At 33.1% G+C, this 16,315-nt stretch overlaps 1 protein-coding gene across 1 annotated transcript in view; it reads right to left on the bottom strand.

The window, feature by feature from the left end:
- Positions 1-364: 364 nt before the first annotated feature.
- Positions 365-16,315, bottom strand: part of LOC143222060 (neurotactin-like) — a 41,838-nt gene continuing 25,887 nt past the window's right edge. Inside the window, exons 2-8 of the mRNA XM_076447915.1 lie at positions 15,304-15,518; positions 12,334-13,237; positions 10,064-10,227; positions 8,663-8,811; positions 6,291-6,362; positions 5,166-5,350; positions 365-1,419 (exon numbers count right to left, since the gene is read on the bottom strand). Of these exons, the coding sequence (XP_076304030.1) occupies positions 1,009-1,419; positions 5,166-5,350; positions 6,291-6,362; positions 8,663-8,811; positions 10,064-10,227; positions 12,334-13,237; positions 15,304-15,464 (2,046 nt within the window). The 5' untranslated portion in view covers positions 15,465-15,518 and the 3' untranslated portion in view covers positions 365-1,008. The remainder of the gene's footprint in view (positions 1,420-5,165; positions 5,351-6,290; positions 6,363-8,662; positions 8,812-10,063; positions 10,228-12,333; positions 13,238-15,303; positions 15,519-16,315) is intronic.

Here is a 16,315-nt window from a genome sequence, read left to right as displayed (position 1 = left end):
TATTTACTTTCCTTTTTCTACTTGTTTATTAATTGTGCTTCCAGTCTACTGCTCATTCTTTTTCCTTGAATATTGTTTATTACTTTTGCTTCCTCCTCGTTATTTTTCCCTTTCCTGACTATTTTTATTATTCAAAAATGTTTAATTCATACATCGTTCTTGTAAACACTTCATAATTTCAAAAATTAACATGCATTTTAAATCCAAGGCTTAACATATTTTAATAGCAATTTAAATTACCTCAACATTTGTAATTATAATTTCTTTAATTAATTAATAATATCAAAATTTCGTCTCCATAGAAATACAGATTAATATTCCTTACATACAAAACTTTCTCAATTTCTTTAAAACAAATAGCGTAATTGAAGCATTTGTAATGTGATATATGGTAGCTTCAACACGGAATGTTATCTTACAGCATTCCATTACATGTATGAGTGTTAGGAACTCATGTCTATTTATAACGTCCTGAAAAATGCTTTATCTACCAGCACACATTAACCTTTACAAGTTAAAAAAATAGGATAGTTAAGCTTACTACATATGTGTTTGTGTTGAAAAACACCATTTTCGTCACCCATTTATACATTTTAATTCATCCTAAATATTCAATTTAACAAAACGACAAGTTTATTGTATAAATCAAAAATATAAATAAATAAGCTCGGGAGTAACGTGGACATAAATTTTCAAAGAAGATATTTTGGTATATAACAATTGTTATTTTGTTTGTTTCCTTTTTTTGAAGGTTTTAGTTGCAATCTATAAAACTTATGGATACATCTTTACGACATTTTAGCATGTTTTGCACAAGCTACAGTTTAAATTTGTGATTATTATAAGATGATAGTTAAGTATGACAATGATTTGTGCTAGCAAATTTCAACATTATTCACATGCTTTCACTTAACGGAAAATTTACATTTATATTTTATGTCGTATACTTTGTCAAATACTTTTACCATTTTTAACTCTCTAAAATCTCGAAAAAACTTGTTTACATAGTTAATTAATTTTACCAAACATCAAAAAATTCTCCCATACGTGGCAGTTTTCATAAGGCGCCATCTTCTCGTTAACACTCTCTCCAATAAAGTTGATATAAGCTGCCTTTTTCAGGGGCGAATAACCAAGGAAAGGTTTACCAGTATGAACAAACGTATAGAACAGTTCCTGTATGATTCTATGGAACTTAATGTCTGCATCAGTGGGCTCAGGGATGTATTTATGGAGTAAATCAAAGATGGCTATGATGTCTAATCCACTGAAGGCAACTTGAGGAAGAGTTTTGTTCGCAATTTTAATAGCCTTACTGGAAATATAGTCGATAATGTAGGAATAGACACTGGATTCTAGCTGGTCAGATGCCTTCTTGGTCAAGTGTTGGATGGGACAAACAGCTCGAACGTCTGAGACCTAGAAGAAAAATTTGCATTTTTTTAAAGAAATACTTTTTACATGTGGTACGAAATCTGTAGTATTACGGATTATCAAACTTCAGGAATTTAGGGTTTTAGCCTCTTGATTAATAATATTTCTTTCATAAGAAAACTGCTTCCGTTGTTTCTATTTTTTGCTATAATCTTGAAGTAAACATTCGTTACCTTTACATCGTAACAACGTACGATATGTTCTTTCATACTCGCTCACGTTCGGATCTTAGGTCGTTGAGGGTCTCGGTGGATCGGGTACATCTTAGACCTCTTCCTCCAACTTGAACTGACTTCAGTGGCAGAGTGGAATGTCTGCGGATTTACAACGCTAGAAACTGGATTTCGATACCCTTGATAGGTAGAGCACAGATATCCCATTGTGTAGTTTTGTGCTTAATCGCAAACAATCACCTTGAATTAACGTTTTAATACTTGCCAATGTTACTGATAGTAATCTAACATAAACACCATCTTTAACTTTTTGGCTTATTCAGGGCCGTTTCCTAGGATGTAATACTTGTAGTATTTAGTGTAATTTTAAATTCTTTTCTTTACTTGGTCACAAACACTAACAAACAGTTCCCTTGATATTTCGCTTCATTTAGTTGTGTAAGATCACGCACAGTTCCGAAATAAAATAACATTTCTTCACAAGATATATTCACCAGCGTGTATACACAAAATATCCTATTTAAATATGCAGGCGGTTCTATCTGTAACGTAAAAATTTAATGATGAAAGTCACTTAGTCCTATCAACATCATGTATGATATAGTGATTTGGATCCGTTAACAGATCATGTTTGTATAATTTTTATTAAAGTAGCGGAACGAGCGATCTGTCAATTTGGCTTTTGGTGTAAATAGATCTGCATAATTATGTAGAAAAAAATAAAATAAAAATATAAGACTAGTTTTAGTGCGTTAAAATTTTAAAATGAAAAGAGAACAGATGTTTTAATATGTTTCATATGCGATTTATTATCACTGAGTAGCCTTACATGTTCCCGTCCTTGTTTATGGAGCCATCTAATAGTAGCTTTTTATGCCTAGCATCACAGCATCATGAGTAAATTCATGAACGTATTGAATGTGTTTTGTGCAAACATTTTATCTTCAAATATAAAAAAATATAAATCTATTTTTAGACTTTAAAATAACTCTCGTGTATATCCGAGTATAGGTGGACTACTTGAAATAAATTATGTAATTACTTTCATACCAAACACACCATGCTTTCCAGTGAAGGGCATGCCCAGTCATATCTATAAGTTTGACTCATTTTTTTATTTGTTGTTTGATATATGAATTAATTTTAACTACATCTATAACATGTTGTCTATTTTTCAAATAGAAAAAATCATGATTTATCAAAAATTATTTTATATTCTCTATTCTATTATAAAAATATTTATAAGTATATCTTATTTCATAAGCTCGATGGAATATATTCACAAGATTATTTTTGTACTTATTAAAAATAAAATTAGCCAAATTAAAACATGGTCCTGTAAAAGGTTCACAAATAAATATTCCAATGTCCTACATATTGAAGTACCCAAAGAAGCAAGTTTGTAATTATCTTGATATTCTCCGATAGAACAACAAGTTTATGAATTTAAAACGAATAAATTTGAGATCGACACAGCGGATAGCATGATGTGGCTTTACTCTGAGCGAAAAAATAATTATTGGTATTCTACCGTGATTTTTATATTGCTCTTTCTATTGTGCAAATATTCACAGAACAGGATCTATATGTTCCTACTCAATGAAGCAGATAAGCGTATCATCCATATTCCATCGGTAAGAAACAAATTTGAAACTCTTCATAAACGCCTTCAATTATATTTCTGACGATAGCACAATACTATGTTATTTAATGATGGAGACAATCTGGAACACATCGCAACTTCATCAGTTTGGTCATAAATGTTAGTGCCAGAGGGAAAAATGAGATTGTTGTGTGGAAAATTCGAATGGTTGTTGAAAAACTGGCTTGAAGAATTTAATAATATAATTGTTATAAATTAAATTTGTCACTAATTGTAATGTTTCCTTCAACGAAATGTTGGTACAAAAAGTATAACCCATATTATATACCATAATGTACATTAATTAACTTGTATTGTAATAAGTAAACAACTGCATAATTTATTTCGTTGAGTCTGCCCTGAAATACACTTGAAAATTATATCCGAATCTGAAAGCATATTGAATTTTTAAGGTTTAAGAATATTACTTCTGCATCATATAAAATATATAACGTTGGTTATGAATTTACTTGTTCTAATTGTAATAAGAGATGCATAGAGTCAACCGCTGGGTGGCTAGAAATTCGAAAGTGGAAACACGCAAAGCTGCCCAGTCACAACAAATTGTATACGAAAGAACAAATCATGTGTAGTTGCGAGTAGAAGTAATTGTTTGTTTGTTTGTATTTAAGCACAATGCTACACAATGGGCTATTTATTCTCTGCCCTCCACGAGTATCGAAATCCGGTTTTTAGCAATTAAGTCCGTAGATATGCTGCTGTGCCACTGAGAATCACGTAAGGTTGAGAACTTACACTTCAAGATTATGGAAAAAGAAAACCATGAAAGCATTTTTTCGTATGAAATAAAAATCATTAATTAAGTGAATAAAACCCTAAATTAATCAAATTGCATCATTTGTGAAAGTGGTATTAAAACTTGTTGTACATACGATCAAACCGTATTGGGAAAGTGCAGAAAGTTAAAATTAATTCGAATAAGCGCCAGTTACAATGTATTTTCCCTTGATAAGTGTATATTTCAAGCACTTTTCTTCAATTGTACGTTAATTTCATAGGAAACTCAGACGTGTGTGTTCTCAACAAAGCTGAATGTCCCAACAGCCCTTGAAATTTAGCTCCTCGTGATGTTAATACGTGAGTTTAAAATGATAAAATATCTATAAATTTTTTAAAATTCTTTGTTCGAATTTACTCGGCCCATTGGGTCTGTCATGGCCTTTGCAGTTAGAGTGCTCGACTGGTAATCTGAGAGTCGCGGGCTCGAATTATCGTCACCAAATGTGCTCGCCCTTTAAAATATTTAGGTTTTATAATGTGGCGGGCAATCACACTATTTGTTGGTAAAATAGTAGCCAACTGAGTGGTATTGACTAGCTGCCTTTCCTTTAGGAACGGCTAGCGCAGATGGCTTTAATGTAGCTATGTGCGAAATTCAAACCAATTGGCCAAACCCCGATATTGTGAACAATTAAGAGTTGTCTACGCTTCAAATTAAGATAGAACAACTGAAAAATAAAGTTATCCTTAGGTTTAACCCTTTAAAAGTGCCTCATGAAATTTTGATTTAAATTAGTGAATTTATTCAAATATATAATATCCGTATGTAAAATACCTTGTACTAAAATTATCACTCTGAGAAGTATAGTACACTCTGAGTAACTAATTTATTTGAAATTATTGAAGTTATATATTTATAATTTACTTGTGCGAGTGTGGTTTCTTATAGCAAAGCCACATCAGGTTATCGGTTATCTGCTATGTCCACCAATGGGAATCAAACCGTTGATATTAGAATTATAAATTCAAAGGCTTACCGATGTCCCACCGGGGAACAGAAGTTATTTGAAAATATTGAATTTATTCATTTAGACCTATTTGATAAAATTTCGCTGCAAAGCCAGTTTTGTTATAATTAGTGAACTATCTTAACGCGTTTACATTTAAACACTTACCATTGTGTAAAACTGCATCTTTGGGGTAGACGAGTTTCTTACGTAATAGTCTAATACCGCGTTCGTCAAATTAGTGTCTACAGTATCTAATTTCTGTCTGACATAAACAGTGAAATCTTCCCAAGTCCACGTATTCAAATACTCACGATCGCCGCTCCACAATCCTATTTCTTGAGCTGCACTCCCTGTGAAATATATTTGTTATATTACAACTAAATAGTCTTCTTCCGAAGTATATACGGAAAGCTTCTACTTCAAAGTTTTGTCAACTAAAATTTAGCTAAAATTTAAATTATGACTATTAATATGACCTGAGGATGAGTAGAAGCTACAGAATGATTTATATGGCTAATATTTGAAACATGACTATCAATATGACTGGTTGCTGTATCGTTACTTGATGATTAATATAGCTAATATTCAAAAGCACATAACTATCATTATGACATGAAGCTGAGTGACTGCTATCTTGTGACTTAATATCGTTAACATTCAACACATGACGATCAATATGGCCTGAAGAATACCAGTATTCAAAGAATAGAAGTTACGCAAATGCTAAGTACTGTCGTCAGTTGAGTACATTTTTTAAAGAATACTTAAAGATCAGTAACGCTTTATGTGCCTAAATACTGCTTTTGGATAAACCTTAAGTTATATACATTACAGAAGTGCATTTAGCCAAACATAAAAGAAAGAAAGCAATGTTTTCCTCTTTCCCAGATATATATATAGTAAATGTCGAGTATATGACTAAACAATAAATTATGGATTATCTCAAATTTGAAGCCAATAAAAACCTGTTGCAGTTTCAGCTCGGCACCCCTTAAATCTGTCATAATAAATACCTTAAACGTGTCAGCCCCGAGGAAATGTTTTTTCCTCCAGTAATGCTTTGAACATAAATGTATATTAAGCTAACTTATCCAGCAATTTTGTTAGAAAATATGTAAAACCTTTCTTAGATATAAGACCTGTAAATTCCAAAATGGAAAAGAAAATCACAAAATGTTGCTATTTTGAGCTCAGTATATAAAACTGAAGATTTTTCAGTATTATCTAGCATACATTTTTAGAAGATGGTGGTTCAGTGAACGAACTGTTCTTTTGTTTTTATTTTCTCACCTATAACGATAGGGACATCGTTGATTGTTCCCTCTGTCCACATGGTAAAAGGATCGTCGTAGACTAAGACTCCTGAAAATTATATTAAATTGGAAACATGAAATATTACAAGCCTATTTTACCTCTTCAAACAAAAAGATATGTAGAAGAAAACTATTATATTTCGTAATTCTTTATTTTCTTAAATCTCTTAGCCATAGTTACTATGGAGTTACATCAGATGGAAATATATCAGGTCACAAGTGGAAGTAGTGTTAGCAAAATTTGTAAATTTTACATCAAACAAACTGTAAAAGTTCACAAATCTAGTTGAAAAACAGAAATACATTGAGATCGACATTAAGTGTATCAGAAACGGATTTAACAGCGGACGTTTCACTCTGTAACTCAGATTAAATAAAGATATATATATATATTGTAACACAAACTTCAAACCACGTTAAGACAGCAAAATATTACGAATTTATGAATCGTATTGGATGAAGGGTTCATGTTTGCAATTTTTCTTTACGCGTCGTTTGTCATTAGTACATTTCTACACGTGCTTCTTTTGCGGCTTGGCCTATCATGGCCAGGTGGTTAGAGCGTTCGACTTGTAATTTGAAGACCTTTTCAGGTGTGGAGGCGTTATAATGTGAAAGTCAATCCCACTATTCGTTGGTAAAAGAGTAGTCCAAGAGTTGACGGTGGGTCGTGATGATTAACTGACTTCCCTCTAGTCTCACACTGCTAAATTAAGGATGGCTAGCGTAGATAGCCCTCGTGTAACTTTGCGCGTAATTGAAAAGCAACCAAACATGCCACCTTTTGTGACTATCAGCATATCGGTTATCGCAATAGCTATTGCATTGACGTTCTAATCACATAGTGTCCCCAGGTGAGTCACCTTTGTCCTGTAGTCGATGTGTTTCGCTTAACTCCAGAAAACTGATATCTGGCAAACATGTCGACCTCGTGATTGGTCCTTCGAGTCTCCTTTCTTGTACCACACTACCTTATTCTTTAAACTGTCGGTACCACTTTCAAATGTAAACTGTTAATTAATGAACTGGTTTTGTACATACTACGACAATGTATTTGCTATAGAATAGGCACTTTCATCTCTGCCAGCTGTAGGAAACACATAGTTTTTTCTGTCGTCATGCTTAGTGACCGCATATATGTTATAAGTGATTATACACAGTATGAAGAAAACTGCTTGCATATACCCACCATCTTTCACAAACCCTTTGGTTTATTATTGTTACTGTCTCATAGTGGTTTAAGTTTGTTATCGCCGCATTATTTTTGTACTCCTTGTAAAACAACTATCTTATATAACACAGTCTATTTGATGAGAATGTTTGAATGTAAATATGATACATAAAGATATTGCTAAGGGAACTAATAACCAACTTATTTCTTTTTACTTTTGTTTTGTACAAATATTTGAAAGACCTGTTTGTTTTTTGAGCCACGTTGGGCTATCTGCTGTGTCCACCACAGAGAATCAAACTCCAGAATTTAGCGTTCTAAATCCATAAACTTACCGCTATTTTACAAGGGGACCATCTCTAAGATCAGTTTATAATCGAAGATTCGCTTGTTCGGAACATGAGATAAATTAATAGTTTGGACCTCTTAAACGCTCCTTGATTAGCGGCCCCTATAGCCACAAGTAAAATAGCCCAGAAATGAATGAAGTTTTATGAAAATTATTTTACTTAATAAGCCGATTCCTTGTGTAAAATGGTTTTCATTACCAGACACAAACTGAAAGATATTAACAGTGATTAGTTGCTAATACTTGCATAATCGTCTTTAGTAAAATAACTTTAAATCAGAAAAACTGGGCAATAGGATGATTAGTTATGAATTTATAAATAAAACGCAGTTCCGAAGACGCCAGTAACTAAACTAGGCTAACTTTTAGGGTAAAATATTTATTTGATTTTAAAGTTGCACTAAAAACTTGACACTTCAGATATTATATTAACTATTCTTTTGTCTTTTACTTGTCATCGTCAACCAGGTGTGGCCTAGTAGTTAAAATGCTCGAAATGTAAGTCTAATAATTCACTGTTTGTAATATGTTTCTACAAAAACGCGCTCCACATCTTGGATCAATTGGTGTCTTATAAGAATGACAGTCAACTATCACTACTCGATCTTATACGAACAGCTTAATGACAGTTGATGGTGGTAATGGTTGTTGTTGTTGATCATCTGCCTTCCCTCTAGTATATTAGATCAGATTAGTGACAGCTTGCGCAGATAGCCCTTGTGTAGCTGTGAGCAAACTTTTGGCACAAACAAAGACCTGTACAAAACGATATAGAGATTTACGGCTTAAAATATTTTGCTACAGTGAAACATTTTTACTCATGCTCTACCATCGATGACAGCTATTGGACTAAAAGAATGATCCATCGTGGACGGCAGGTCAGTGAGATGACCAGCAGACCAGGAATCTGGCAGTGCGTTCAGTAATTCTTCTGGTGTTTTGTTAAGTAGACACTTCCTTGTGTCACAGTTCAAGTTCCTGCAAAGAAAATGTGTTATCTTAAAATTACAAGTCGCTTGATATTTCTTACGGAAAAACAATTTGGTAAAAGATAAAGTAAAAAACGAAAGTTCGGTTTTTCATATGCTCATGTGGTCATTATAAGTTAACAATAACACGAGTATTATAGATGTTTCAACTTAAAATATGTTGTTCTGTCATAACATCTTGCACATGTCTACACGAACAGTGTAGAAGCTCCCAGTTATATTTTGTGTAATGGTTTTTAGACAATCTAAGAAAAAATACATTTTTTAACAAAAACTTATTCTTACCGATAAAGAGTATGTTTCTTGTTTAAAGCAATGAATGTTTTATGTCTGTCTTCAGAAGACTTACCAATAAAGAGTGTGTTTCTTGTTTGAAGCAATGAATGTTTTATGTTTGTCTTCAGAAGACTTACCAATAAAGAGTGTGTTTCTTGTTTGAAGCAATGAATGTTTTATGTCTGTCTTCAGAAGACTTACCAATAAAGAGTGTGTTTCTTGTTTGAAGCAATGAATTTTTTATGTTTGTCTTCAGAAGACTTACAAATAAAGAGTGTGTTTCTTGTTTGAAGCAATGAATGTTTTATGTTTGTCTTCAGAAGACTTACCAATAAAGAGTGTGTTTCTTGTTTGAAGCAATTAATATTTTATGTTTGTCTTCAGAAGACTTACAAATAAAGAGTATGTTTCTTGTTTGAATGAATGTTTTATGTTTGTCTTCAGAAGACTTACCAATAAAGAGTGTGTTTCTTGTTTGAACCAATGAATGTTTTATGTCTGTCTTCAAAAAACTTCATAAATTATGAACATAAATTTCTACTGTTTCCCCCTTTTTTTTTTTTTCGGGATTACATTCAGATAAGGCTTTAAGATTTGTTTGTTTGTTTAGAATTAAGCACAAAGCCACACAATGGGCTATCTGTGCTCTACTTACCACGAGCATCGAAACCCGGTTTATTCCGCTGTGATGTCTGCGGACTAATAACGCAAGAAAGTGAATTTCAATACCCACAGTAAACGTAGCGCTATGTGTAGTTTTGTTTTGCAGCTGCTTGATCAAACCAACAGTTTCATATAATATGTTTAGCCATCGTATGTATGTTAGCTTCTCAAAAACAATATTTATTCTTCATCAGAGACAAGATAGATAAATCGACTTCTTAATTTATATCGTAATAGTAAATTAGTAGCAAATTGAAACCGAACTATTTAAGTATAAAATAGTCAAAATAAATAGAGGTCACCTGAGAAGATGCAAATTTTCTAACTGAACTTGTTGGAGTGTTTTGTTAGGAAACTGAGCAGCCGGCCCCGTGATCCACATCTGGCTAAATAGATTCTGACTTTTCAAGGAGCTCAGGAGATAGACAGCCCCCGTAGCTCCAGACCCATGAGCTAATACTGTTACCTATAAAAGATGTAAAACACGGTACTAATAGCATTTAGGAAGTCCACTCTTTAATGTTCTTCAAGAAGCAGTAGAACGATATAAATACTTAACAAAAGACTTGTAACGTTAAGACCCCAAATATATCTTCCTCATTAACGACTCACCCTTCACGAAAATTTCATCTTAATTTGTCGCTTACTTGCAAGCTCACTGAATAGTAGTCTATTTTTTCTAATCAATCCCCCTTCTTTGACAAACTCCAATATATGCAACTTGTAAGATAACATTTTCACTCGCCAACTTCTACAAATTTAATCAAACAAATAATTCTCATGCCGTCTATGGTTAAACAGTATGTTTGTGTGTATTTCTTATAGCAAAGCCACATCGGGCTATTTGCTCAGCCCACCCAGGGTAATCGAACCCCCGATTTTAGCGTTGTAAATCCGGAGACATACCGCTGTACTAGCGGGGGGCCATGGTTAAACAACCGGACAAAACTTTAATGGCTGCTTTCCCTTGGAACCAATAATTTCAATATTACGGACGTCTATTGAGGTAAGTTAAAGTTAAGAATGTTAATTCCTGCTCTCAACGTAATTAATTTTGATGAATGTTACTGAATATAATAGTCAGGAGTTACAAAAGAAACAGATATTTAACAATTATATGGCTCTTTCAGCCGTGGGGGCGTTATAATTTTACGATAAATCCCACTTTTCGTTGGTAAAAGAGTAGCCCAAGAGTTGGCTGTGGGTAGTGATGACTAACTGCCTTCCCTCTAGTCTTAAACTGCTAAATTAGGGACGGCTAACGCAAATAGCCGTCGTATAGCTTTGTGCGAAATTCGAAAAACAAACAAACAAACAATTATATGAAACTAACATCAAGTTTTATACCTTCAAAGTGATAACAGAAACTGAAACGGTTAATTAAGGTATGAAAATAGTTGTATTTTTAAATTCTTAGTATTTTCCTTTTTTAAATATCGAACATATAACATTAAGAAAAACAAATTCATTTGTTACAAACTCCTAATAACATAAACTCGCATGGTGATACTTCAAGAATCTTATGTTACTATTCAACTAAACTTTAATTTAGTTAATTATGAATTTATATAGATATTTTCATAAGTAAGAACTAAAACGACTGTTGCTAATATAGTGTGAATAGTCCAGCACATTATATTAAAACGATTTTGAAGCCCAGACGTATGTGACGATCATGCATTTTGACAGTAGTCCTGCAGTGTAGGTTTAAATGCAAAAAGGTTCCTTCATAAGGATGTATTATTCAGAGTACACGCCTCCTCTCTACAGCTTTCAATAAATGCACAATGATGGTTTCCAACACCCTTTTCAACAGTCCAGTCACTTGGAAGTGACTAAACATTGCGTTTAGCTACAGGACTGACTCCTCATCATATGAAGTAGTGAAAAGACCCATTTCCTTATCCAGCTGTTTGAAGTATGGGACGCTTGAACCTATATGTCGTGAAAGCTATTTGTGTCGCATTTTCAAGCAAAAACCCTTTTAGGATATCTTATGCAGTGTTACCTAGCACACGTGGACAGTTTTTGTAACTTGATTTAATGTATTTTTACCTGTTATAAAACGAAGCACTTTGCTTACCACGACTGTGATACAACTTCATGCATGTCCTTTTTTGGATAATTCTTGTTCTCCTAACTGATCCACAATTTTTTTGTTTTCGATATCATTAAATATAATGCGTATCTTTGTGTTGAAAATTTTAAGTCATCGTTCTAAACACGTCTTTATAAACTGAGTGGATGAATATCTTGTATTAGAAAGGATATTTATGTACCCTTCTCAAAAGCTATCATTTATGGGGCATCACCTAACGGTAAACAAATGTAGTTCTACCGAGCTTTAAATTGGGGCATGACCGTCACATGATTCGCTGATTTGTACATTTAAAATCGTTTTAGTATAACATTGTCAACCTTGTAATTTTTGTACTATATAATTATATTTAAAATAGTAAAAATAAAACTTTTTCACAGTTTCAAAAATCTTTTTAACAAAGCGAACATCAATGCTCAGTTTATGTTTGTTTATTATTTCTTATGAGAAGACAAAGTTTAATTAGATTCTCACTCTCTTTGCATCTCCACCAAAATGGATGATATTTCTCTTCACCCACTTGAGAGCCGCGATTTGATCATAAAATCCGTAGTTTCCAGATGTTGGAGGCCGAACAGTGTCTGATAGCACCTTTAGAGCCATGAAGCCAAACACACTCAATCGGTAATTAAAAGTAACAAGTAAGACATCTTTTTCTTTGGTTAATATGGGATTGGGTTGCCACTCCAAATCTTCGTAAGAACCTTCTAGTGAATAGCCTGGAATGTAAACTATAACGGGGCGAAGCTGATGGTGAGACAAGCTAGGAGTGTACACATTCAGATACAAACAGTCTTCACTGAAATTTTGATGAGAAACTGAAGACCATTTTTGGTAACAAGACTTACTCATATTGTGGGCCATATAAATGCCATTCCAACAGTTTTCAATGGCAGCTATTGGCTGAGGTGGCTTCCATCGATGCTCACCAATAGGAGGAAGGGCGTAAGGGATGCCTCGGAAAATATAGACTCCATCTTGAAAAAGACCCTGAATTTGTCCACATTCTGTTATAGTTAATGGGTTAGCTGTCTTCTGAAAAGGTTGAGGTTTGGAACTTGTAAATAAAACTCGAATAACAACAATAATTATAGCCAAGAACACAATGAGAATTCCCAGGATTATCCATTTCCAATAGTGAAATGCTCTTAATCTAACTTCGGCCGAATTTTCTGGCAAAACGTTTTCATCAGGAGCAGATATAGTTACCTCGATTCCACTTCCATTTCTGATACTTTGATCATTATGTTCCAGGTTTTTGTTTTGGAATTTTTTTCCAATGTTGGCCGATTTAATGTTATCTTTATTTACTGACTCTCTGTCAACCGCACTCTCCATTTTCAATTTATTTTCTGTTTTTGGACGTCTGTTAAATAATCTGATAAAAATTGAAAAATGATAATTAATATGTAATATGCAAGAAATTACCAAAACGTTGTAACAATAAAGCTCGAGTTTTAGTATGGCACTGCACTGAAAGCAGATTGATAAAAATTTGTTTATGGTGTGGGAAAATAAAGCTACTTAATAAAATCTATTATTAAGTAACAAATCCATTTTAGGAGTTACACACAGTAACACTTTAAAGATCAAATTTATATATCCAAAGCTATATATATATTAATAAGTAATAAATAAGATTTAGGTGTTACACACTGTAACACTAAAAAAACTGAATTTAGGTAACCAAACGAAACACACTCCCTCCGTGGCAAAGCGATATCTCTGCGGATTCACACCATTAGAAACTGAATTTCAATACCCGTGGTCAGCAGAGCATAGATAGCCCATTGTGAAGCTTTGTGTTTAATCCCAAACAATCAATCAACCAAACCACACGTATAAACTTACTGAAACGTTTTGATTTACAACAGGGAACAGGTACCTTCAAAATTTACAGAAACGAAATAGGTAACTTCAAGTGAAAATGCAATGTCAAATAGTAAACAAACAAGTTTAACGTTTGATACTTAGTGGAGACATTGTTTTCTCAAGCCAAAACTCTCTCTTTTGACTCCATGCCTAAAACCTGTAATACTTATAATGACTACTTGCTCTGCAGTATCTCTAAATATCGCAATTACACAGTGTCGGCTACAATTTGAGCGTAATTGCCGATCCGACGCTCGAAACTGAGCTTGGCGCTTATCTTTTAAACTAGACTAAAACTTTTCTACTACGGGAGACGGTCTAGACTTTTGTATAGCATTTTAGACGTTTATATAAAGTTTTAGAGGTTTGCGTAGCATGGCTTAAATCGATTATGTAATGGTAAAAAAAACTGTAATCCTATCAACAGCGTCATGTCAGAAATGGAATAAACACTATATATAAATTAATTATATGCAACATCAATACAGTTTCAACAATAAGTTAATAATCATTATGGTATACGTGTCATGCCTGACATGTAAGCATTAAATTACAACCACGGCCTGAACGCAGCTATATATAAATGTATGTAGCAGATTATGAGGTTCCATATAAATCACACACTGCATTAAAACGATTAGGTGTCAATGTTATATAGCCGCAGTTATTTGCTGTGTATTAAAATAAACTTAAAAACTACCATACACAATGCGCATAGATGATTTTAGTAATACCGCTCAGGTTTTATTGCAATATACACAGTTATTATTTCTGTGGGCTGGCGGAGCAATATTAAATAATAATGAAGGACAGGTGAGTGATCCCTATTACGAACCACCTCCATGGTTCATGATTAAAGTCTAATGAGTTCAGTTTAAGCGTTAAACTCTGTAACAATAAAAAATACTGCATTTATATAATCAATTGACATCTGCTAAGAAGTAACGCATCCAGTTCAGGCGTTGCACACTAATACCATAAAATTTGAATTTGCATATTTGATAGAGTTAAGCAAATAAAGAAAACACACACACATACGGATCACCAAATCACGTCTCTAACAAAGTAGACATTGAAAATATAGTGATGACTTAATGATGGATGAAACTGAATTATGTCTTTGTGTCTAGTGTCACAATGACTTTGATTGATTAAAATTATAACGATCTACAGTACCATAAGCATTGATAAATATAAAATACATACAGCATTAACAACACTTTATGTTTTTTATTTACTTTTAAATATTTATTCATGCTTATAATACCGTAGGTATGCCAATTTTTAATCAGATTTTTATCATGTGGTCTTGCTTATTTGTTTCTCTTTTTCTAATGACAGTCATAAACGTAAAATGCAGTGCTCAATGTCTAGTTGTAGTCAGAATAGATCCTGGAACTATCTATCAACCCGTTAACCGACAAGAAGGATAAACAGAAAAATAAATGTAATTTCGATATTAGCACCAGCTATGTTTCTCTCTATGTATATATTGGAATCTAGAGGAAAGACATATCATGAAACGGTTGAAGAAAAATTAAATACACTTGAGTTAATAATTATTAGTTTTACCTTTCCAAGACCAAAGGCTTGATGTTTATGTTCCTTTGTTTATCATGAGACATACTCTCAGCTCCTTTGGTGTCAGTGCCATTGCACATATCGTCTCTCTTCAAGTGACTGACGTCATACTTACTCCCAGTAGGAGTTTCTTTACGGGATTTATTAGACATAGTGCAAACACCAACAGTCAGCTCCTTCTCCGATGTTTTGTTTCTGTCTTTATTCTAAAGTTAATATATAAATCATTTTTGTTAGTATTCATTTATCAAGCAGGCAATAGTTATTAAGTGAAATATGGTAAGTTAGCCTTAATGCCGATAATTCCGAAGATAAATTAATTTTAAAATAATGTTTTATCCGTTATTCTTTTCTCTTAAGGATGATATGTAATGAGCTATGAAATCATATTGTTTTTGTTGTTTTTTAAATTTCTAACAGACGTGCATACTTGCAGAATCGTATAGAAACTGAGGTATATGAGAATCTGTCCAGAAATAGTATGTATGTATGTATCATGCTAGTATCGATGTTATTTATTGAAGGAGCGATGAACTAAAAACAAACAAACAGAAGCGTAATTTGAAGTGTAATAGAGGCATTTTATTCTTTTAAAATAGCCATTCACAAGACATCATCTCATTAAAAAACTACATTTATTTTACATCTGCGGAGCGTATCACCAGAACACTTTGTTTTGGGACTAGAAATTATAAGCGGGAAAAAGACTAGTGCCCAAGAATAATGCTGTTGTGGTAACAACATGGTTAGCAGACTTAGTCACGTGATCAAACGAAAGTAACAAAAAAGAAAAATATTTCCTCTTGTAACAATATTTTAAAATATTATTTTATAGCGTATTATTCTAAAATAACGGAATAACAAAGAAGTATATACAGGATTAGTTATCGTATTATTAAGTTCCTTTAACTATCAGTTTTAGTATTGCTATTTACTTTACTCTGCGAGGTTGAGAGAGTAAGGGACTGCATCGGGTAGGTATTGGAAAATTTATCGGCTTACT

The sequence above is a fragment of the Tachypleus tridentatus genome, chromosome 8 (genome assembly GCF_004210375.1).
Source record: "Tachypleus tridentatus isolate NWPU-2018 chromosome 8, ASM421037v1, whole genome shotgun sequence".
Classification (NCBI taxonomy): Eukaryota; Metazoa; Arthropoda; class Merostomata; order Xiphosura; family Limulidae; genus Tachypleus; species Tachypleus tridentatus.
The sequence above is the reverse complement of the archived record's forward strand: the minus strand, read 5'-3'. Positions and strand labels throughout refer to the sequence as shown.